The sequence below is a fragment of the Aricia agestis genome, chromosome 21 (genome assembly GCF_905147365.1).
Source record: "Aricia agestis chromosome 21, ilAriAges1.1, whole genome shotgun sequence".
Classification (NCBI taxonomy): Eukaryota; Metazoa; Arthropoda; class Insecta; order Lepidoptera; family Lycaenidae; genus Aricia; species Aricia agestis.
The window spans coordinates 588015-609124 of NC_056426.1; the positions used below are offsets into that span (position 1 = coordinate 588015).

The following is a 21110-nucleotide window of genomic DNA, read 5'->3' on the forward strand; positions in this document are numbered from 1 at the left end:
CTGTATCAATTTTGAAACTCCTTATTACATTTACTAGGATACAGCTTAAAAAAAAACTAAGAATTTCTCTCGTGACCTAAACTTGCTTAGAATTTATAGATACAATGCTAAAGAGAGTCATCTCTTAGGGCCTTTTTCACCACTTCCTGATAAGTGACAAATAGGCTATACACCAATTAACTTGACAGATCAAGTATGGAGAATCTGTCAAAAAAGTTCTGAATAGCCTATTCGGCACTTTATCAGAAACTGGTGAAACAGGCCCTTAGTTAGCAATAACTATATAATAATAATCTCACCATAAGAAAATAAAAACTGCACCAGTGAACTTATATTAATATTTATTTGCATCGTGACACAGTTTGGTATAAAATTAACTAAATTACTTCCCTGCAGCTGTAGCCATGGGGTTCCTTAGCACTAAGATCACAGAGTCCCCGCGCAGGAACATCTTGGAGATAAACTTGTCTTTATTCACCGCTTTACCCTGAAAATAAATGAAGAATAATTAACCCGTCGATCGTGGAAAAACAAGACACAATAGAATTTCTATTGTGTCTCGGTCACTGGTGACCGTATGGGGCTTGATGAATTAAAATTATCAACAGATTTTGAGAAGTTATAAACAGAGTTTAGACTTTGGATTGATGCATAGACACAATTCACTTTATGATGAATTGAACCGGAGTAAACAACAGACTTGAGGTTATGTTTAAGTTGACCGTAAATAAGACTCCAATTATGCGATATTTTAGAGCATTTAATACTAAATATTACCTTTTTGCCTTTTCCTGTCCTGGGGACTTCGGTCCACATCTCTTTGACATTTTCTAGCACCATGTTACAATGCCGGTCGAAAGCTTTCACGCGGCCCAAGAGTTTTTTGTTGTTGCGACAATTTATTAACACTTGAGTATTGTTTTTTACGGACTGTGTGAGTACGGAGAGAGGTCCTGTGCTGAATTCTTCCTCCTCGATCTTGGATAACTCCTCCAAAGTCATCTCCGAACGTGGTTTAGATGTAGTGGCCCTAAAACATATTCACAAGTTATTTAACACCAAAACGCTTACCTGTTTTGTATGTAGGTATAAAAATCAAAAATAATTACAGTAGATCTTACATTTTGTGAAGAAAAACTGGTAGAATTAAACGCTAAAACTAAAAGTTTAGCAAAAAAGCACAATGTCGTTTTTCAACAAACGCCAAAATCATAGACAATAAACAATTGACGTTTTTAAAGTTTGACACCGTTTTGACGTTTCATATGACAGGAAGGAACATAGACAACATTTTTTTTACTCAAAGCAATAAAGCACAAAACAACCAAGGTGACCTAAAATATACTTTTGTTATTCTTTTGCTGTTATTTACAGAGACATAGGACAAAATTACTAACCTTTCGTGACTGTCCGTGACATGATATTCCATAGTGATTTCCTTCGGTACTTTTCTGATGTTAATAAAATTATCTCCACAATGCAGACGAAAAGTTACAACGACGATAGATTCTTACCATAACAAGTCAGTCTAATATTTAGTAGGCTTTATCTGTTATCGTTGTAATTTAACTATAGCTCGACAAGGCAAAAAAAGGCAACTAACGCTGCCATGATACGAAAACGTCACTTTACGCCGCCCAATGTGCGAAATCTACCGGCCGGCGCGCGGCGGCCTCCTATCAGCCCCTACGGACGCTGCCACCTCTAGCAACGGCCTATTTATAAACCCGGGCGAATTCGCGCGCATGCACCCGACCAACGCTGGTTGATCTCGCAGAAGTAATATGTGCGTTACATTCTGGAGTTAAGGTTGAATTTTCTGTGTACAGTTTTTGGGAATTAGCTTCGCTGCGCTTCGACTCTGCTCTATTATAAATTGACCCTTAGACCGTTTGTAAGGAATGTGTTATAAATATAATCCAACCCACATACGGTGATTACCTACTAGGAGAGCTATTTTTGACTTAACTTTAAAAGCACAAAATAAAACCACACATTTAAATATTGCATTTTATTGCTAAGAACACAAAACGTAAAATACAATTTTGGCTGATTTGTTATCACTAAATAAATTAAACTAGAGGTTGTCCTTACTTAGCCTGCCTTTTTCAAATAAAAAAAATACTAAATAAATGCACACCGCCATAGGTGCATAATTTTCACCTATTTATTTCTATATCTACAATCTATCGATCAAAATTGAGTAGTAGCAAGAAAATTACATAGCACTGAACTTAGAACTCTATGCTCTGATGCTAATTCAATTATCAATAAAAGTGAAAATCAAACACTCGAGCGTCAAATCCTTTAAAATTTTACTCGACATTTAACTTTAGTTTACAACTCTTATTTGTTATTAGCACTTTACAATTTACTTGCAACACCGGAATTCTGGCGCATAAAGTCCAGCCCAAATTATTAAAACACTCATTTAAGAAGGCATAGCGTACACATTTGCATATCAGCATAAAATATTGGACACTAGCAACAGCCATAAAAAACGTAGCTTATTTATATATTTACAATTTTACTCATAAAATTTACCTCTCTAATTGTCTATTAGCTTCGAAACTTAAAAAAAGATAATAATTTCGTTTGTTGCGACCACTTATTATTATGTACTTATTTAAATCGTTTTTTTTTCTAAAGCAGGAATTCTCAACCATGGGGGCACAAAACCAAAAAATCATCCAAAGTGGTGCAAAAAGATTGGAAAACCCTACACTAAAGGTTTTAATGACGCTGATCCAACAAAATTAACCTTTGACCACCATAATTATATTACCTTAAGACCTTTAAGATCAATGTACAAATTACAATGTACCAAGCACCACGATTTTGTACCAAATGGCAGTGGGTAACATGACAAAACGCATACACAAAGGGTTTTTTTCTTCCCCTACTTTATGCAGACGCTTTACTAAAAGCTAAACTTGAACTTACTTTAAGAACATGAATCGAGATCTTTTGTCAGACAATAATTATTACATTAAATTAAAAAGACAAAGACACAAAATTCTCACATCCAAAATCTATAACCATTTCAAGTTTCATTCTTACATAAGTTTTGATGAAATATTTAATTGTATAACTTAGGTATAAGGTAGCCCTTCATAAAAGGCCTTTCAAAATTTGAAATTATAGTATCTCTATTACAACATTATTATATTTTCAGTGTAAGTAATAGTACGGTCGCAGGACAGAGAGAAATTCGAGCACTGACCTATCACCTACAGTTACTTGACTCTCTTTCTCACAAATTAACACATTGATTTTCACATAATATTATATGTTTAAACGAGCAATTCTTGTATATCCTACTATCCTATCCTACTAATCCTACTAATATTATAAAGGCGAAAGTTTGTTTGCATGTATGGATGTGTGGATGTATGGATGTTTGTTACTCTTTCACGCAAAAACTACTGAACGGATTTTAATGAAACTTTACAATAATATAGCTTATACATCAGAATAACACATAGGCTACAATTTTAACCGACTTTCAAAATGGGGGAGGTGTTATGTTCGTTTTCTTTTATTCAACGATTACTCCGCCGTTTGTAAACCGATTTTCAAAATTTTTCTTTTGGTATATAGGGTAGCATCCCAATTTGGTATTATATTCACAAAAGTGGTGATCTGATGAAGGATCCATAAGTAATCAAGGGAACTCCTCAAAACTTATAGGGAAACATGTGGTGACTTAGGTTTCGTGAGAAGTATTCTAAGCATATGCTACCAGCAAGTAATATTTTGCACCGAGATATACCTGGTATACCGTAGTTCGGAAGGTGCTGAGAGAACTCCTGATTCTTTATAGATACAAGTTTGGGAGTTTCGGCGTTGTTTTAAGAACAGAAAGCAAATGCTACTATGCAAATTACATTCATCATCATCATCATCATCATCACTACCATATTATACCATTTCATAGTCTTTTAGATCGAGACTCGAGTTTGTCAAGCGATAATTAAAAAAAATCTATACCTACCTAATATTATAAACCTGAAGAGTATGTTTGCTTGAACGCGTCAATCTCAGGAACTACAGGTCCGATTTAAAAACTTATCTCAGTGTTAGATAGATCATTTATCGAGTAAGACTATAGGCTATATTATATTATCACGCTAAGCCTAATACGACCGAAGAAACTCAGGAAAATGTGGGAAAAACGGGGGAAATATTTTTTATGGGAAAATGTACGGTTTCTGTAAATATCCTAATTTACGCGGGCGAAGCTGCGCGGGACATAATAGCTAGTAAATAATAATATTAACATATTAACCAATATGTTTGTACGCGTTTAACAAAGACAAGCAGCTATAGGTCAATGGCCGAGTTTCGCTATATCTGGCGACCGGACTTTAGGTGGTTTTTTGGCTACATTATTTGTGACAAATCTATGCATACATTTAACATACTTATTCAAGGCATGGATACATACTACATACAAACATTTTATGTGTCTTCTACGGTATAAATATTATAATACTTGCTAGTATTTCATCTCTTGAGGCCAACTAATAATGAATATTATTTATACGGCCTTATTTATCTTGTACTTTTCGTTTTACTGGGTTATGGGTATTTATTATAATATGAGTAAGAAGATAAACCAGTACAAATTATAATTATTTTACTCTTTATAATATTATAAATAACGTAATTCTTTGAAATATATACTATAAAGTATAATACATTAAAATCTGTACTATGCAACTCTGTTATACATCTGTATATAAAATAAATGATCAGTTATAGCACCTGATTACTGTCAAAAGTACCATCGAAGTTTAAGGCGAATCGCACAATAAAAAAACCTATTTTCTTTGTTCACTAGATGGCGCTTTAAGCTTTCTACAGTCAGTTAAATGTTTTTAGGTATTTTTGTCATTAATTCAACATTCTTTTTTTTGTAGATCTACCTGTAGAAAAGTAGTATTTCACCAAATTATATTGCTAGCACCATCTCTACAGCTGTGAATAAACTATTCTTGATTATTGAAGTCTTTATTCAAGCTACCTCTACAATTTATTTTACGTCTGTAAGTTACAAATAATAACAATATACTTTTACAATAAAAAAATATTTACACAGCGATTTATACATCTGCTGTCTTTCTCTGACACGTTTAAAAAGGCATGTAACGAAAAAAGACAGAAAATAATGTTACGCGCTGTGTTTCAGAGGGTTTTTTTTGCCAAACTGCACAATATGTCATAAATAGCTAGCGAAAAAGACATACTTTACATAGCTAGCTAACACAACCTTTCTTATGCCAATTTATAAAGCGGCCACACATTATAAAAATACGTTTACGCTATTATGAAATAAGACACTTGTCGATTATATCTACTATTTACATTATATGTACACTTTTATATTTAAAATGCCATCATACATATGAACACATAAAGCGGCATGTGGGTAGCTTTAAATTACTTCTACCTTCATTTTTTTCAATCAAACACCCTACTTATCCAGTCTTTAGCAAATAATTAAGCTTGCGTCTTGTTTTTTCATAAAATCAGTCAACTTAGCCTGAATTCAGTCGCGCACTATCATTGTAGTATTGTAATTATCATCAACACACTCAGCCATGGCCAATCATATTAGGAGCAATTATTAAGAAGAAGAAACTAACTTTTTTATTTTGTGACTAAATAAAAGCAAATATGTTTTTATTCCACGAAAAAAATGCTACTTATACTAATCCAGTCTTAAACTGAGCTGCCTTCTTTTACGCCTTAAAATAATTAATAAACATACTCTCTTACTAATTAAATATTTACACAGCAGACTATACTTTCTTTGTCATGTGACTTTTCCAATATGCTAAAGACGCTGACCTTGAACAGTATTTTTTTTTCTGTGAAAATATTTTTATTACTAAGGGTCAATTTATAATAGCGCAGAGTCGAAGCGAGGCGAAGCGAATTTCCAAAAACTGAACACAGAATATTCAACCTTAACTCCAGAGCGTAACGCATACATTACTTCTGCGAAGCCAATCAGCGTTGGTTGGCGCGCCTTTTTAAATTCTCAGAAGTAATTTACTAGTTAACACTTTGGAGTTAAGGTTGAATTTGTCATGTTGACTTTTAATAATTCGCTTCGATGCGCTTCGACTCTGCGCTAGTATAAATTAACCCTAAGGCCTTCGATCACTAATATACAAGATACACAGTTCCATACAAAACCTCTCGAAAAAATGTCGCCGAGTAATAGAGTTTACAAAAGTATACATTTATCTAAAATCAACCTTAATCATAGTAATTATTAAAGATCTTTTTATAAAACAATGTACATGTATGTTTACAAAGCAATAAATTTTTACGAACGACGCACGCTTCAAACTAAATTCAACCATCCGCGTATATTTCTTAAAGTTTAAATTATTACAGTGCCAAAAAAGCACTTCAATTTTACGGCCGCACTTCGCCGCTGGAACAAGGCGAAGTGAAGTATGAGTGGAGTCGAACTGTTCAACATTTTTTGTTGATTGTAATAATTTTAATAGTCCATATTTTAATTTTTCCGAAGTTTAATGTATGAAGTGTGGAGTAATTATTTTTTACTTGTAATATTATGTTGTTCTAATATGTTTAATTTTATAATTAACTAAAATATACGTGTAATACATTGAATATAAATGCTTAGAACATACAACGCTCGCCAAAGTTGGCTTGAAAAATTGTTCGCATCTTTGCCGTGCTATAACTGATATCCAATCTCCACATCTAACTGGATCTCTAGGAAACCTAAAAAAAATGTTCCTCAATAAAATAAATAATAATTAATAGCGACTCCACCAAATGGAACAGAAACACAGTGTATAACCCGAACATTTCAAGTGGGCATGATAAACTATGATAAGTACGTTTAGTATGAGTATTCGCAATTGAGATGGTTTATACCTCGTGTCGATTTATTTACAACTTAATTTTAAAACTGTTTTTTGTTGATTTCTTAACGAAATACCAATATTTACAATACAATTATATGAAATATATTAGGATAAAATTAATACTTACCGGAAATATGAAATTCCATCCTTTTTTTGCGTTTTAAACGTATGATTTTTATAATTGTTGAACGAGCACTGGGGCATGTTTCTTAGCGGAGCGTTCGAGCACTACTGAATCGAAAGTCCACCAGAATGATGCGTTTGGTGCTCTTTTAGTGAGGTCGTTTTTTGCCGCGGTCTGTGTATCTTGTATATTAGTGATCGAAGCCTAAGGCATAATTATTATAATATAAGTCATATTATATCACTCATTAGTCACACAACATATAACTTAATCTCATCACCACAAAAATTAACCTGAAATTTTTGTCCTCAAACCACAGAAATATTTAAAGCTACCCACATAACATCAAACAACGAAACTGTCACATTGGTTTAGGCTGTTACATCTAGCACGTACGATGCTCGGCCATCGGCAAGTGCCTTGCTGCTGTCAATTGTAATTTTTGAATTTTGTAATGATTGAATTAAGAATTTATTCTTAAAAAGATATGGTTAAGACTAAAGTCCGATATCTGAACACGTAGAATTTGACAGTTTACCTACCGCTAGTTGTCTCTTTCACTCATGCATATTTTTATCTCTTTTTACATGGCGGAGACAAGTAGAGATAGGTCACTGACTTCTACGTGTTCGGTAACTTGACTATAGGTCTACCAGAATCTGATGGCAAAAAGTGAGAAATTAAATTGACTCTAGCAATACCGGGGTAATTGGAATAAAACATATTGATCCTTTTTTTCCTTATAGCGGCTTATTACACAATAAGCCGCTATAAGGAAAAGAAGGAGTATGCAAATATAAAAACTTATCCAATGATCAAGGATATTTTTTTTAAAATCTGCCGTCAAAATTTGCCATCAGATTCTGGTAGACCTATATAACATAACAGTTAACAATAATGGACTCTATAGTCTATAATTATACCTAATTTTAAGAGACATGCATTTTTGGCCGAGCACTGTATATTACAAACGGCTCGTACTACATCGACTAGAAAACATTCATTTGTATACAATTTCTAGCAATCGAAAAACCAAATCCGAATTTTTGAGATTCTAGCGTTTTATCACAAAACAGTCTTTTAATAATACTAAATAATCGATTGCGTTTAAATTTAGATTTTATCAAAAATAAAAATTAAATTTTCATATTCATTCGTTAAATACCGTGAATCGTTGATGCAAATGTAAAATTTTACTGAGGCAACGCTATGTTCACTAAGAGTGGGTTCTAAAATATAACCCAGTGTACTAACCAGAGCTCATGACGTCTACAGTTGACGCCATTCTGTTGATTCGTTCCCAAATATACACCAGTACATTGACGTAAATCTTTTTTGGTGGGACAACATTATTGCAAATATTACATAATTTACTACTAATACACATTGTCTCACCAGCGGCACACAATACAATGCGTCATCAGATACAAATGACGTCTTGACTTCTGGTCAGTTTCAGTACGCTAGGTAAATTTCAGAACACACGCTGAAGTTAGCGTTATAAATTTTGACATTTGCACTGATGATTTTACATTTTTACGCGTATAAATATAATTGTCTAAGCGTGGATATTTTGTACATCTATTTCTTCGCTGGTATTTCTTTTCCAATGGACTTTCTGTTCTCGAATTTCTGCTGCAAGCTCGCGACTTTAGACGGATTAGCGGACAGTTTGGTTGCGTTCGTTTTGACTTCAGTCTTCTGCGCTACGTTGGTCGGTTTCGGTACTACTTTAGGTTTATTCTTATTTAGATTATCTGCTATCGCTTTAACGTTGGAATCAGTTTTTGAATTCGTTCTATTTATCGGAGTCTTTTCATTTTTATTCGCGTTAACTACTGGTTTCGTTGGTTTAACAGCTGGTTTTTTATCTACGCCCGGCGCGGGTCGCAGCGGTGGACGGTTGTCGTTCGATTTCACTGTCGGTTTGGTTGTTACTTTAGGAGGTTCACTAGGTTTATTATTGTTAATCACATCGGGAGGTTTAACGTTTTTTACGTTGTCTACTCCACAACTAGAAACGATGTCTGGACTGTTCGGTGCTGCTTTTAAGGTTGTATTTTTATTTACACTTTTTGGGGATTGAGGCACGGCTTTGAACGAGGTAGTCCTTAAACCGGGAGGGGTAACTTGTCGACTAAATGTAGGTATTTTGGAGTTCGCTTTTAAAGATGGCGACGGAGGTTTCTCTAGTTCTTTGCTATCATTTTGCATGTACGTCGGTACGTTTACTGCTGACGGGTGTAAGTAGCCACTGCTAGTCGTCGATGCGGTGGATTTTGCTCCCGAATTACTATAAACACTCTCAGGCGTTTTATAATCTGTATTCATGTATGTACTGTCTCTACTATCATTTTTATTCTTATCCTTCCTTCTAAGTGTCGATGCAGAGTAAATAGATTCACAATTTCGATTCTCTAGTTCAGTAGCTATTTCACCTAGTAGTCCCGTACTTTCAGTGTCTAGTATTGACTTAGGAACTTTGTACTCTTCACTATCATCGCTAGCCTTAAAATTTTTCGTTCCAGGGAGCGGTTTGAAATGTTTTTCGGGACTTTCTTCAATAATAGCGTAAATATTATCACCGGATTCCTCATCTATATGCGCTAGAGGGGCCGGTTTTTCTTCTATGCAGTCAACATAGTCGGTAGATTTAATTTCGTTTACTGGTCTAGGGTTTTGGTAGATTGATGTATCTTTGTTTGCATTTGGGACTGGTAATGGCGGTGGTGGGGCAGTAGGTCTACCTACACCTGATAAAGGTCTGGGGACACCTGGAGCTTGTCTCATAGACCCGAAACTTTGTAGAGGAGGCTTTTGGGCGGCCGGCGCTCGCATACTTTGAGTTCTATTAACAAAACTTTTCGGCTCGTCTGCATCTTCAGAATCGGAAACAACTGGGACCGTACTCACTGGCAACTCGATATTTTTTTGCAAAATTGGATTCGATATTTGTAGATTTCTTAGCGCCGCTTTATCCACGTTTTTAACAACTTTCACTTGGTTATTTGGATTCTTCGGAAGCGAGTGACTTCTTTCAACTGGAGTCCTTTCTTTTTCTTTATTTTTGTCCTGTTTCAGGAATGATGCGATTCTATTCAGAGATATTCCTTCTTTAACTTTCTTCGGTTCTTCTGGTAGCGGTTTTTGTGGGACATTACCAGCGGAATGCATGCTTAAGGGTCTCTTTGGGAGATCTGGTGAAATTGTTGGAATAGTGGGCGCAGCACGTACAGGTCCTAAAGTTTTAGACCCTTGTAAGGGCGATATAAGTTCTTTAGCAGTACAAGTAGACGCTTCTAGAATCGGACTAGATATTACTGGTCTTAGTGCAGGATTAGGAGCCGATGGTTCCTCAGCTTTATCCGTATTCATTAGTGCCTTTATACGATTTTGTACCGAGCTGTTAGTTCTTTTGACAGAGGGACTAGTTTTTGGAGACGACTTTGTTGTATTAGGGACCACCGGTAAAGGCGGCGCTGATCGCAGTACTGGCTTCAAGACCCCTTGACTGATACTCTGACTGTTGCTACCGCTTCTGTGTACTGGAGTGATTTTAGCACTCTTAGCTGGCTCCACTTTAGCCTCTTCTTTATTTTGATCTTTATCTATTGGTGCGAGAGTGAATCCTTTGAAATTGCCAAAGAAGTTGACGGAAGGATTGATATTCCCTGATGGACTGTGCTCGGAGTCGCTTCTAAGGAGGCTAGAGCTCATGTCATCAGGATTAGAAACAGTATGGACATTAATAGGCTGAGCGTTACTTGGTGCACTGTGATGGAAGTTGGCGGCAAATTTGCTTGCACTTCTCGAAAGGCGACGTTGTAAGCCATTCTTCTTTGGTGACTGTACCCTGTAATATAAAAAATATATTAAAATTCTAAATTTAAAAATTTGATAGAGGCGTAAGCTTCTTGCGTAAAAATATTTGTTCAAAATTTTGCAACATGCAACTTTTGTAAATAAGAAAACAAAAACTTAATTCACTTGATCATTTTAGAAATTTTAAAGCTTATTAAAAAACTTGTGAAATGAGCACGTCGTCCATATGTTTTGTGGTGATGAGTACATCCTCAGTAATAGTAGTAACTCTAAGATTATTTTGGGTAGCCAGTTTTAAAAAAAGAGTCACAAAATCAATTAACATGCAAATGCAAACACAAGCAAGAAAAGTTAGTGAAAAAAGAAAACAACTCACCAAACAAGAAAAGAGCTACAAAATACCAAAACCAAAAGAGATGGTTCTGAAGGAAAAGGAAATAGAAATAAGACAGATAAACCAAAAGACATATATGAACACAGAACAAGAAAACAACAATTTGTTTGTCTTAGTTTATGTGTCTTGCCCATGAATATAAAGAACTAGGAAAATTATTATCAAAAAGTTTTTGATAGTATAGTTGTTGCAATAGTAGGGATTAAAGCAGGTTAGAGGGAAAAAAGAAAGGAAGGACTCAAAACATTTATTGCACCAAAACCAAACCCAGCATACACATAACACAGGCAAAAATAATCTCAAAGTCTACAGAGAGAGTCATGTTTTAGCGCAAGTGTAGTACCAAAAATGAATGTAAACGAGGTTCGAAGGAAACATTAAATAATAAAAATGATTATTCGTCTGCTCTTGCACTAAAACATATTATGAATTTCAAAACTTAATAGATAAAAAGGTAATAAATGAAAAACATACACCACACCATTAAATGAAAGATAAAAAAATACAAACATAAATAGAAAAAAAAGACAAACATAAATTAAAAAAAATAGGCAGGACGCTGATGACAGAGATAAAGCTATGGATTATCTAATGCGTTTCTATAGGAGCGTTATAGGTATATTTTCCTGAACAAGAGGCAGAGATAGACTGTACAAGGACAGAATGTCTCTGTCGTCAGCGTCTTAACTTTTACAGTTGTTATTAATGTTATGGTAAAATGAAATCACCACCAAGCACCACAAGAAGTTTAAGAATATGAAACAGAAAATAAAACAGATAAAATTATAAAACATGAGCGCATACTATTTGGATAAAACCGGTAACTTTAACATGCTGATATGAATTTATATGATTATGATTTTACAACACAAACTAACAAACTACATTCACTACTTACAATACTAAGTGCTTTACAACTACTTAAAATAAATCTAATACTAGATAAAAAATCACTACTCAATCTTTGGTAAGTATATTAATTAAGTATAATATCATAATATCATTTCTTTTCAAATTTCGCAATTAAATTATTTACTTTTGTATTACCAACATTATTAGGTTCTTTGTTCAGTTTCACGTTATTTTTTATATTTTTATTGGGTGTAGATTTTTTCGGTTCTACTTTTTTGTTATTAATATCTTTAATATTATTAATAATTTTGTCTCTTTGGTTCAGTACACTCTGACTTGTGTTTGCAGCACCGAAATTGTTCTTAGATACTTTCTTCTTTTGTAAGTTTGCGTAGTCATTTTTATCTATATTGTTACTGTTAGTGCTTTTACTAGTGTTAGTGCTAACTGCTATATTAATATTCTCGTTAGTGGTAAATGCTAAACCTTTATTAACTATATCTAGGTTAGTTTTATTCTTCGGTGCGTCACTACCACCTTTGCGTATATTCGCATTATATAACGTCACATTTTCTACATTGATCGTTGAAATATCTACACCTACTTGGATATCATCCTTGTTTATTTTACGTTTAACTTTAATAGGTACTTTAGTTTCTTTCTTGACAAATTTGAATTTAAACCAGCTAACTTTACTGACTTTAGTCACCTTAGTGAGATCAACTTCACTTTTAATACTAGCGTAGTCATGTTCTTCGATGCTCTCATATATATTTTCTTCTTTATCATCAACGCTAGTTTCTTTTTCTTTATTACTTTTAAAAACGGGACATGCATCTTTCCCTGCTTTAAAAGCTAAAGGTATACACACACAGCAGTCAATGGGACGTGTCATATCCCAGGCGAACCAGCTACAAGGGTTGTCTACGTACGTTTTCCTCGGCTTCTTCCACCAGAAGGGTACGTTGTGTCTGACGTAGTAGAGCAGGAACAGCACAAGGAGTATACACGGCAGGATGCCGAGGAATATCACGTACATCGCGACCATGAAGTTGCGTTGAACTGTAAGAAGAATTGAAATTGTAAATATTATATCCTGTAATTCTAGATAACGCTAGTAACTCCGTTGCGACGTAATTCGTTCATCGAGCTGGAACCGTACTTAGTATTACCACGTCTAGTTATACTTTACAATGTGACAGAGCCTTACCACTTAGTTTTTTAGTTAATACGTTTTCTTCATCGCTTCTTTATCTCTCTATCAAATTATGCGGAAACGACTTAAGCATTCGATATTATGACGTCGACATTCGATTCATGTCATAATATCAATTCCATACAATTTCGATCGGCGATTCTTTAAAGAAGCGATAAGAAGACGCGATGGATGGATGGACGGAAACAGAAGGATGAAGGAGCTTTGAACTCACTGGAGGCGTCTGATGCTGGTCCGGAGTCGTAGGAGCCGCCGGGCCCGGGCGCGGCGCACAGCGGCGGCGCGAATCCCACCTCGCAGTGACAGTGACCTGATAGATGTTAATATTCATTTCATTTATTTAGAAACAACTTACATCTACAAACTGAAAACCTTAGGGCTCCCACAGAAAACTGCGAATTCGCATCGCAATGCAAATATCTGCGACGAAACTCATACTCAGGCCGGTATAAATAGTCAGTACTATGCATCTCGGTCTCAAGACGCGGTTCGGCTCTATGATTGGTCCAAATTTTGACAGCCAACCAATCACAGAGCCTGAAGCGTGTCTTGAGACCGAGATGCATCTTGAATACTGACTATTTATACCGGCGCGGCCTAAGAATAACATGGACACGAATTATCACGAATTCGTAGTTATGAGTGGGAGCCTTTATTGTCACTTTAGGATTGAAAGAAGCTATGTTTCCGAGTTAAAATAATAATTATTTTCAGTGAAGTTTTTTAAATTTTTTTTCGACTCAGCGACATCTACGTACGAGTTATAGAATCCACAATCGAATGTCAGGTTGCTGTAGTATTTTTCTTTTAAATAAGCAGTATCTTTGTGATGTCTTTGTATTAATATTTCCCATGCACAATAAGGGTAAATTCAGACCGCAACGTGACGCGTAGATGCATTTCTAAATTTATATTTTGTACTGAATTGACAGATTTCAATTGCGTGCGACGTCTTGCAAATTTGTCATATTCATACAAATTTAGAAATGTGTCTGGCGTCGCGTCGCGTTGCGGTCTGAATTGACCGTTTGACCCTTCACAGGGGACATAACCCCCCCCCCCCCCCCTAAAATCTAAGGTCAAATTAAAAAATCTCAAAATCTTGCCAAATAATAAAAGGAAATTTCTAGTTATCTTATAACAGCGATAAATTTTTAGTGTAGTGACTAGCACGGAGCTAATACAAAGGTGACTAGTGAGTGACCCCCTCCAAAACTTCAGGTTGCGACCGCGCCTGCCTGACAGACCAAGAGTTTTCTAATGAATCTGCGCCTTTATAAGAGTTATTTTTGTTTCCTTAATTTAACAGAATACAGTGCAAGCATTTTTCACATAGCTCCTAGACTAGAAAGGTCAATGAACGCTGGCGCCACTTTAATTATTTTGACTGTATAATTAATACATTATACAACATACCCTCAGAGTTGCAGACGCCGTGTCCGGAGCAGTTGGAGGGGCAGACGGAGCCCTCCTTCCGGCCGACAGCTGACGTCACCATCTCCACAGGCACGCAGCGTTGTTTCAGACACATCTGCAGATTGTTTATATATATAACTAGATGACACCGGCAACTCCTTTGCGCCAAAATTCGTTTATTGCGTAGGAACCGTACATCTTTCCGGGATAAAAAGTATCCTTTGTCGTTTCCCGGAACTCAAAGTATATACATACCAAATTTCAGTAAAATCGGTTTAGCGATTTAGGCGTGAAGAGGTAGCAGACAGACATACTTTATTATGGATGCTAAAGTGGCTGTAGAGTTTACAGCATGTCATTTATATTTTCGAACATATAGATTTAAGATGCAGGGATGTAGCGGTAAATTAATGATTGCCAAGGAACTAACCATGTCCTCGCCGCACTTGGCTCCATCAGGCACCATACCGGGATCGGGGTCGCTCTGTCCGAGGTCGACTATTGCCGTGCGGCACACCAGCAGTTTACCTGAAACATTTCATTAATACTTCGATCACTAATATACAAGATACACAGTCCCATACAAAACCTCTCGAAAATCTGTCGCCGAGTAATAGATTTTAAAAAAGTATACATTTATCTAAAATCAACCTTAATCATAGTTATTAAAGATCTTTTTATAAAACAATGTACATGTGTGTTTACAAAGCAATAAATTTTTACGAACGACGCACGCTTCAAACTAAATTCAACCATCCGCGTATATGTCTTAAAGTTTAAATTATTACAGTGCCAAAATAGCACTTCAATTTTACGGCCGCACTTCGCCGCTGGAACAGGGCGAAGTGAAGTAGGAGTGGAGTCGAACTGTTCAACTTTTTTTTGTTGATTGTAATAATTTTAATGGTCTATTTTTTAATTTTTAAAGTTTAATGTATAAAGTGCGGAGTAATTATTTTTTACTTGTTATATTATGTTGTTCTAATATGTTTAATTTTATAGTTAACTAAAATATACGTGTATACATTGAATATAAATGCTTAGAACATACAACGCTCGCTAAAGTCGGCTTGAAACATTCTTCGCATCTTTGCCGTGCTATAACTGATATCCAATCTGGATCTCGAGGAAACCTAAAAAAATATATATTCCTCAATAAAATAAATAATAATTAATAGCGACTCCACCAAATGGAACAGAAACACAGTGTGTAACCCGAACATTTCAAGTGGGCATGATAAACAACAACTTGTAACAAGTACCTTTAGTATGAGTATTCGCAATTTAGATGGTTTATACCTCGTGTCGATTTATTTACAACTTAATTTTAAAACTGTTTTTTGTTGATTTCTTAACGAAATACCAATATTTACAATACAATTCTATGAAATATATTAGGATAAAATTAATACTTACCGGAAATATGAAATTCCATCCTTTGCATTTTAAACGTATGATTTTTACAATTGTTGAACGAGCACTGGGACATGTTTCCCAGCGGAGCGTTCGAGCACTACTAAATCGAAAGTCCACCAGAATGTTGCGTTTGGTGCTCTTTTAGTGAGGTCGTTTTTTGCCGCGGACTGTGTATCTTGTATATTAGTGATCGAAGCATTAATACTACAATGTGTAACAAAAATAAGTGATATTACTTTAGGGTGTGTACGTGTCCCTTGTAAAGAGTTCACTATGAAAGTAGCAGCGCTGAAAGACGAAAAATTTTTTTCACTTTTGTATGGGCAAGGGCCCGAGCGTCACGAGTTTCCCCATACAAAAGTTTAAAAAAAATTTGGTCTTTCAGCGCTGATACTTTCACAGTGAATTCTCTACAAGGAACACGTACACACCCTAAAGTATTATCACTTATTTTTGTTACACCCTGTATACTAGAAGACTCGTTGTCTTCCATTTATTTCTCCTATTTTCTTCTGATTATTTTTGCGGGTCCCTAGATAGCTTTAGCTTTGATGCTGCTGCAGTGGTCCGCGAAGTCATCAGCTGCTATGGACCATACATAATGCAAAATATGTATGGTCCATAGCAGCTGATGACTCCGCGGACCACTGCTGCAAGAAAACTGTGCTTGATTTTCTAGGAGTCCGTGGCTGAAAAACGTTGGGAAACACTGCTATTATGTACCTCTTTCGCATTATTAGCCGTCTCACCCTCCCCCCTCCGTGCGGGAACATGCCAAAGAGTTCTGCTCGTTGCCTTTCTCGCACGAACGCGACACCTGCATCTATCTCTCTCGCACTCACTTTTCCCCCGGCCGCTGGGCAGCGTGGTGGGATTGTGATCGATGAACTTGGCGGACAGCACCAACACCGACTCTATATATATCTCTTGCATGCACACGACACGGCCTGCATCTATCTCTCTCGCACTCACCTTTCCCCCGGCCGCTGGGCAGCGTGGTGGGGTTGTGATTGATGAACTTGGCGGACAGCACTGACACTGACTCCATGCCGAACTCCAGCTGCTCGTTGAGGTGCTGACACTGGAGTAGACCACATAACGCGTCCGCGGGGGCGCAGCGCTTGTACTGGGGCGGGTCCCCGCGTATGTAGCCGCAGTGACCGCTCCTGTGTATATTAGCTAATGAGAAATTCGTCATGTAAAATATAATATGACATTGCTCAACAAATACATAGTTTACAATATGGATGTTTCGAAAGATCCATCTTGTAAACTACTGTGTTGAGCAACGTCATCGAAAACGCACCACGGATTATAATTTCTATATCTGGTAAGCTGAAAAAGTCAATTGTTGAAAAAAGTAGTCTTTTATTTACTATGAATCGACTCATTTTTTTTTATGAAATAAAGGTGCAAACGAGCAAACGGGTCACCTAATGGAAAGCGACTTCCGTCGCCCATGGACAGTCGCAGCATCAGAGCTGCAGGTGCGTTGCCGGCCTTTTAAGAGGGAATAGGGTAATAGGGGAAGGTAGGGATGGGAAGGGAATAGGGGAGGGTAGGGGATTGGGCCTCCGGTGAACTCACTCACCCGGCGAAACACAGCGCTAGCGCTGTTTCACGCCGGTTTCCTGTGAGCATTTCATTGCAAATTTTACTATATTTTACTATAGCCTCTGATAAGGTCATACTGACCTATCGCCGACAACATTGGAGTTGTTGTAACACAGGTAATCGGAGTTGGCGGCGGTGGAGCCCCACAGCAGCCGGCACTGCTCGAAGTGGGACCGGCACGAGCCTTGCACGCAGTACGCCTGATAGATATACATTTATTATAACATGAATAAATCAGATGAGAAGAATGAATCTTGGGGAACACCTTTTAATACACATTGATATAACATGACTAAATCAGGTGAGAACGATGTACCTTGGGGTACCCTTTTTTTCGACTGAAGTCAAATCATATTCGATCTCTGCAAAACAAGCGGGTGTATTATGACTACTTTGTGTCTGATGCCCTGTGATTCTCCTAAGCTGAACTGATTTGTGTAACTTCTGCAGAGTGTTTTGCGAATGTCAAAGCGTAGCCCCCAAGATTCCGTTTTATCGTAGCGTAGGATAATCAAGGAGAATAAAGGATATCTAATTTCTCCAAACTTTGTAAACAAGTCAGATCAGCAATTCCATGCCTAAATTCACTTTTATATCACATAAACAACAAGGGTTCCAGCACGGAACCCTGTAGCACACCTGGTTGTTGCCGCACGGCGTCGCGTCCATCTTGAACACGTCTCGCGGACAGAACTCCGAGTGGCCCGTACAGAACTCCGGCAGATCGCACTCCTTGTCCGCGGACCGACACACCGTCCCCGCCGACTTGGGCCGACACGTCTGGAATGTTGAAAGCCTTTGATACGTCTGACATTGTAGGTGGAGACGAAAGTTTAATACTTAGGGTCTGTTTCACCACTTTCTGATTAAAAGTGCCTAATAGGCTATTCACAACTGTTTTGACAGATTCTCCATAATTGAGCTGTCAAGTTAATTGGTGGATAGCCTTATCACTTATTGGGAAGTGGTGAAACAGGCCCTAAATGTATCTATCTTTATTCATCTGGGTAGCGAATTGTTTACAAGCATGTTGTGTATTTGATGCGTTTATGTACGTTCGTGCGTACGGCTTACCGTTTTGACATTAAAATAGGCGATAACGGTGACATACTAAATGTATATTTCTTTAAAAATATCCCTAATTCACTTTTTCAATTGCGTTCACAAACGTGCTTACAGACATACGTATTTCTTGCGTATACATACGCTCGTGCGTACGCTTTTACGTGCACGTACCTGCGGGTCGCAGCATTCTCCAACCGCACACGTGGCGTTGCGGCGCAGCAAGCACGCAGCGGGGTCGCAGCACGCCGCACAAGCAGGCGAGGGCCGCAACCCGCAGTCGCATTGCTCGCCCGCTTCCACAAAACCGTTACCGCATGTTGGCGATTCGAACAGACGTTTCGGTTTGTTGCTGTAACATAAAAAGAGACTAATTAAAAGATAGAAATATACAAATAACATATATTGTACAGTGTACGTATATGATCCCTAATTTTATAAAAACAACTATATAATATGTATGTTAATATCATCGTCCGCGAAACTGAGAAAGTAACAGACCTCTCAAAGCAGGTTAATTATTATTATTACTGATAAATTATCAATAATTATTATTATTAACCAGCATTTTTATACATTATTATCAATTATCAATGATAATGTATATTTATTTCTCTAAGAGGCTTTGCTGAATTTTGTCCCAATGTTCTCATACGTCATAATAATTGATTTCACTAAAATGTTTACAAGTAATTACGCAAAACATCAGAAAAAGATAGAAACATCCCTGACTCACCGTAAACAATAATCCATGCCCTTCTCAAAGGCCAGGGCAAGGGAACTCAAACTACACGACGACCAATGCGTCGGTACAACTGACGTACTAGACGGGCTCATGATACACTTATCATCGGGGCATGTGCAGTCTGCCTCCGTATCATGCTCCATACCGAAGTTATGACCCATCTCATGAGCTATGGTGGTCGCCACCAGGCCTATAACTTGGGAGTGGTTGGTCGCTACCCCTCCAGAGAACTGGTACGTGCAAATTGGACCTTTGAGAGCCTTGCCGACGACACCGCTGTTGAATTGTTGACGACTGGAAAAATAATTAAAATCTATAATGTCACTTCTCTTAGTGATATAGAGCGTGTGATTTTTTCCGTGGGCAGGGTGTTAACCCGCCGCGCAACCCCCAAAATGCTGGAGGACCGCATCCTACGTTGGTCGGCGAGTCAATATGACTCGTCGGGTAGCTAGCTAGGCTGTGCTACCGACTGGACGCTCACACTCGATGAAGAGAAAAAATTACTGGTAGCCGAAAGAAAAATCCTTCGCAAGATCTTGGGACCGGTGAAGACAGGAGACGGAGGAACTAGAATCCGAACCAACGCCGAAGTTGAAGACCTCATGGCTGAGCCCAATATTATTGGCGTAACGAAAGCCCAGCGATTCCGATGGCTCGGTCATGTAGGAAGAATTGGAGAGGATCGTGCCACTAAAATGGCGTTTCTTGGGCGTCCGATCGGGCGACGACCTGTCGGCCGTCCACGGTACCGGTGGCTAGATGTCGTGGAGTCGGACCTGCGCAATCTTCAAGTCACAGAGTGGCAAGAAACTGCGCAAGACCGCGACAAGTGGCGCAAGCTCGTGTCGGAGGCCAAGATCCACTTTGGGTCGCTGAGCCATCGTAGTAAGTAAGTAAGTAAGTAAGTATAATGTCATAAAGTTACGTATTATGTTAAAAAGGGTGGTGGCTGTATTGGCTTATTCTGTAATAGTAGATGTTATGTGTATTTTTATAAATGCGAAAGTGTAACTGTCAAACCAATTTTGGATCAAATTTAGTATAGAGATGCTTTGAGAGACGGGAGAGGACATAAGATAGTTTTTGTTGCGGGAACCGTACGTTCCCGCGCGATAAACGAATTTTGGCGCAACGGAGTTGCGGACGTGATATTGTTGTAAAACACTCACGTGAGTAAATGCGCGTTGTCGTTCGGTATATCCCTCACTAGCACCTCTCGTCTGTACTGCAGGAAGTGAGTGAGAGTCTTATCGCCGTCCTCTTCTAGCACGATCTCGTCCCGCTCACTCCACACCACCACGCCGACGAGCGCGATGAATATATTGAGGGGGGCGTACACCTGGAAAGTTGAAACGGAGATAAAAATTACGAGGTTGTAAGCTGCTATTAACGCTTACTAACTGGACGACGATAATGATGATAATGAAGTTGATGACCAAAGTAAAATTGTGGGCATTATTAACGTGGTGATAAAATTACTTATCTGTATGAAAGTTTTGTTGATGATTGCTATGGCGGTTCTAGAGTTAACGAAC

General features: G+C 37.5%; 2 protein-coding genes across 2 annotated transcripts in view; both read right to left on the reverse strand.

Moving 5' to 3' along the window:
* Nucleotides 1-330: 330 nt before the first annotated feature.
* LOC121737908 (probable small nuclear ribonucleoprotein Sm D2) lies at nucleotides 331-1234 on the reverse strand. Its single transcript, XM_042129642.1, has 3 exons — nucleotides 1122-1234; nucleotides 778-1030; nucleotides 331-487 (listed from the first exon to the last, which is right to left on the reverse strand). Coding segments are annotated over exons 1-3 (360 nt in total). The 5' UTR covers nucleotides 1124-1234; the 3' UTR covers nucleotides 331-382.
* A 7138-nt stretch (nucleotides 1235-8372) lies between these two features.
* Nucleotides 8373-21110, reverse strand: part of LOC121737907 (disintegrin and metalloproteinase domain-containing protein 19) — an 89752-nt gene continuing 77014 nt past the window's right edge. The window contains exons 7-17 of the mRNA XM_042129641.1: nucleotides 20745-20914; nucleotides 19564-19866; nucleotides 19002-19179; nucleotides 18405-18545; nucleotides 17847-17965; nucleotides 17124-17317; nucleotides 15166-15263; nucleotides 14736-14850; nucleotides 13534-13629; nucleotides 13036-13165; nucleotides 8373-10888 (exon numbers count right to left, since the gene is read on the reverse strand). Of these exons, the coding sequence (XP_041985575.1) occupies nucleotides 8617-10888; nucleotides 13036-13165; nucleotides 13534-13629; nucleotides 14736-14850; nucleotides 15166-15263; nucleotides 17124-17317; nucleotides 17847-17965; nucleotides 18405-18545; nucleotides 19002-19179; nucleotides 19564-19866; nucleotides 20745-20914 (3816 nt within the window). The 3' untranslated portion in view covers nucleotides 8373-8616. The remainder of the gene's footprint in view (nucleotides 10889-13035; nucleotides 13166-13533; nucleotides 13630-14735; nucleotides 14851-15165; nucleotides 15264-17123; nucleotides 17318-17846; nucleotides 17966-18404; nucleotides 18546-19001; nucleotides 19180-19563; nucleotides 19867-20744; nucleotides 20915-21110) is intronic.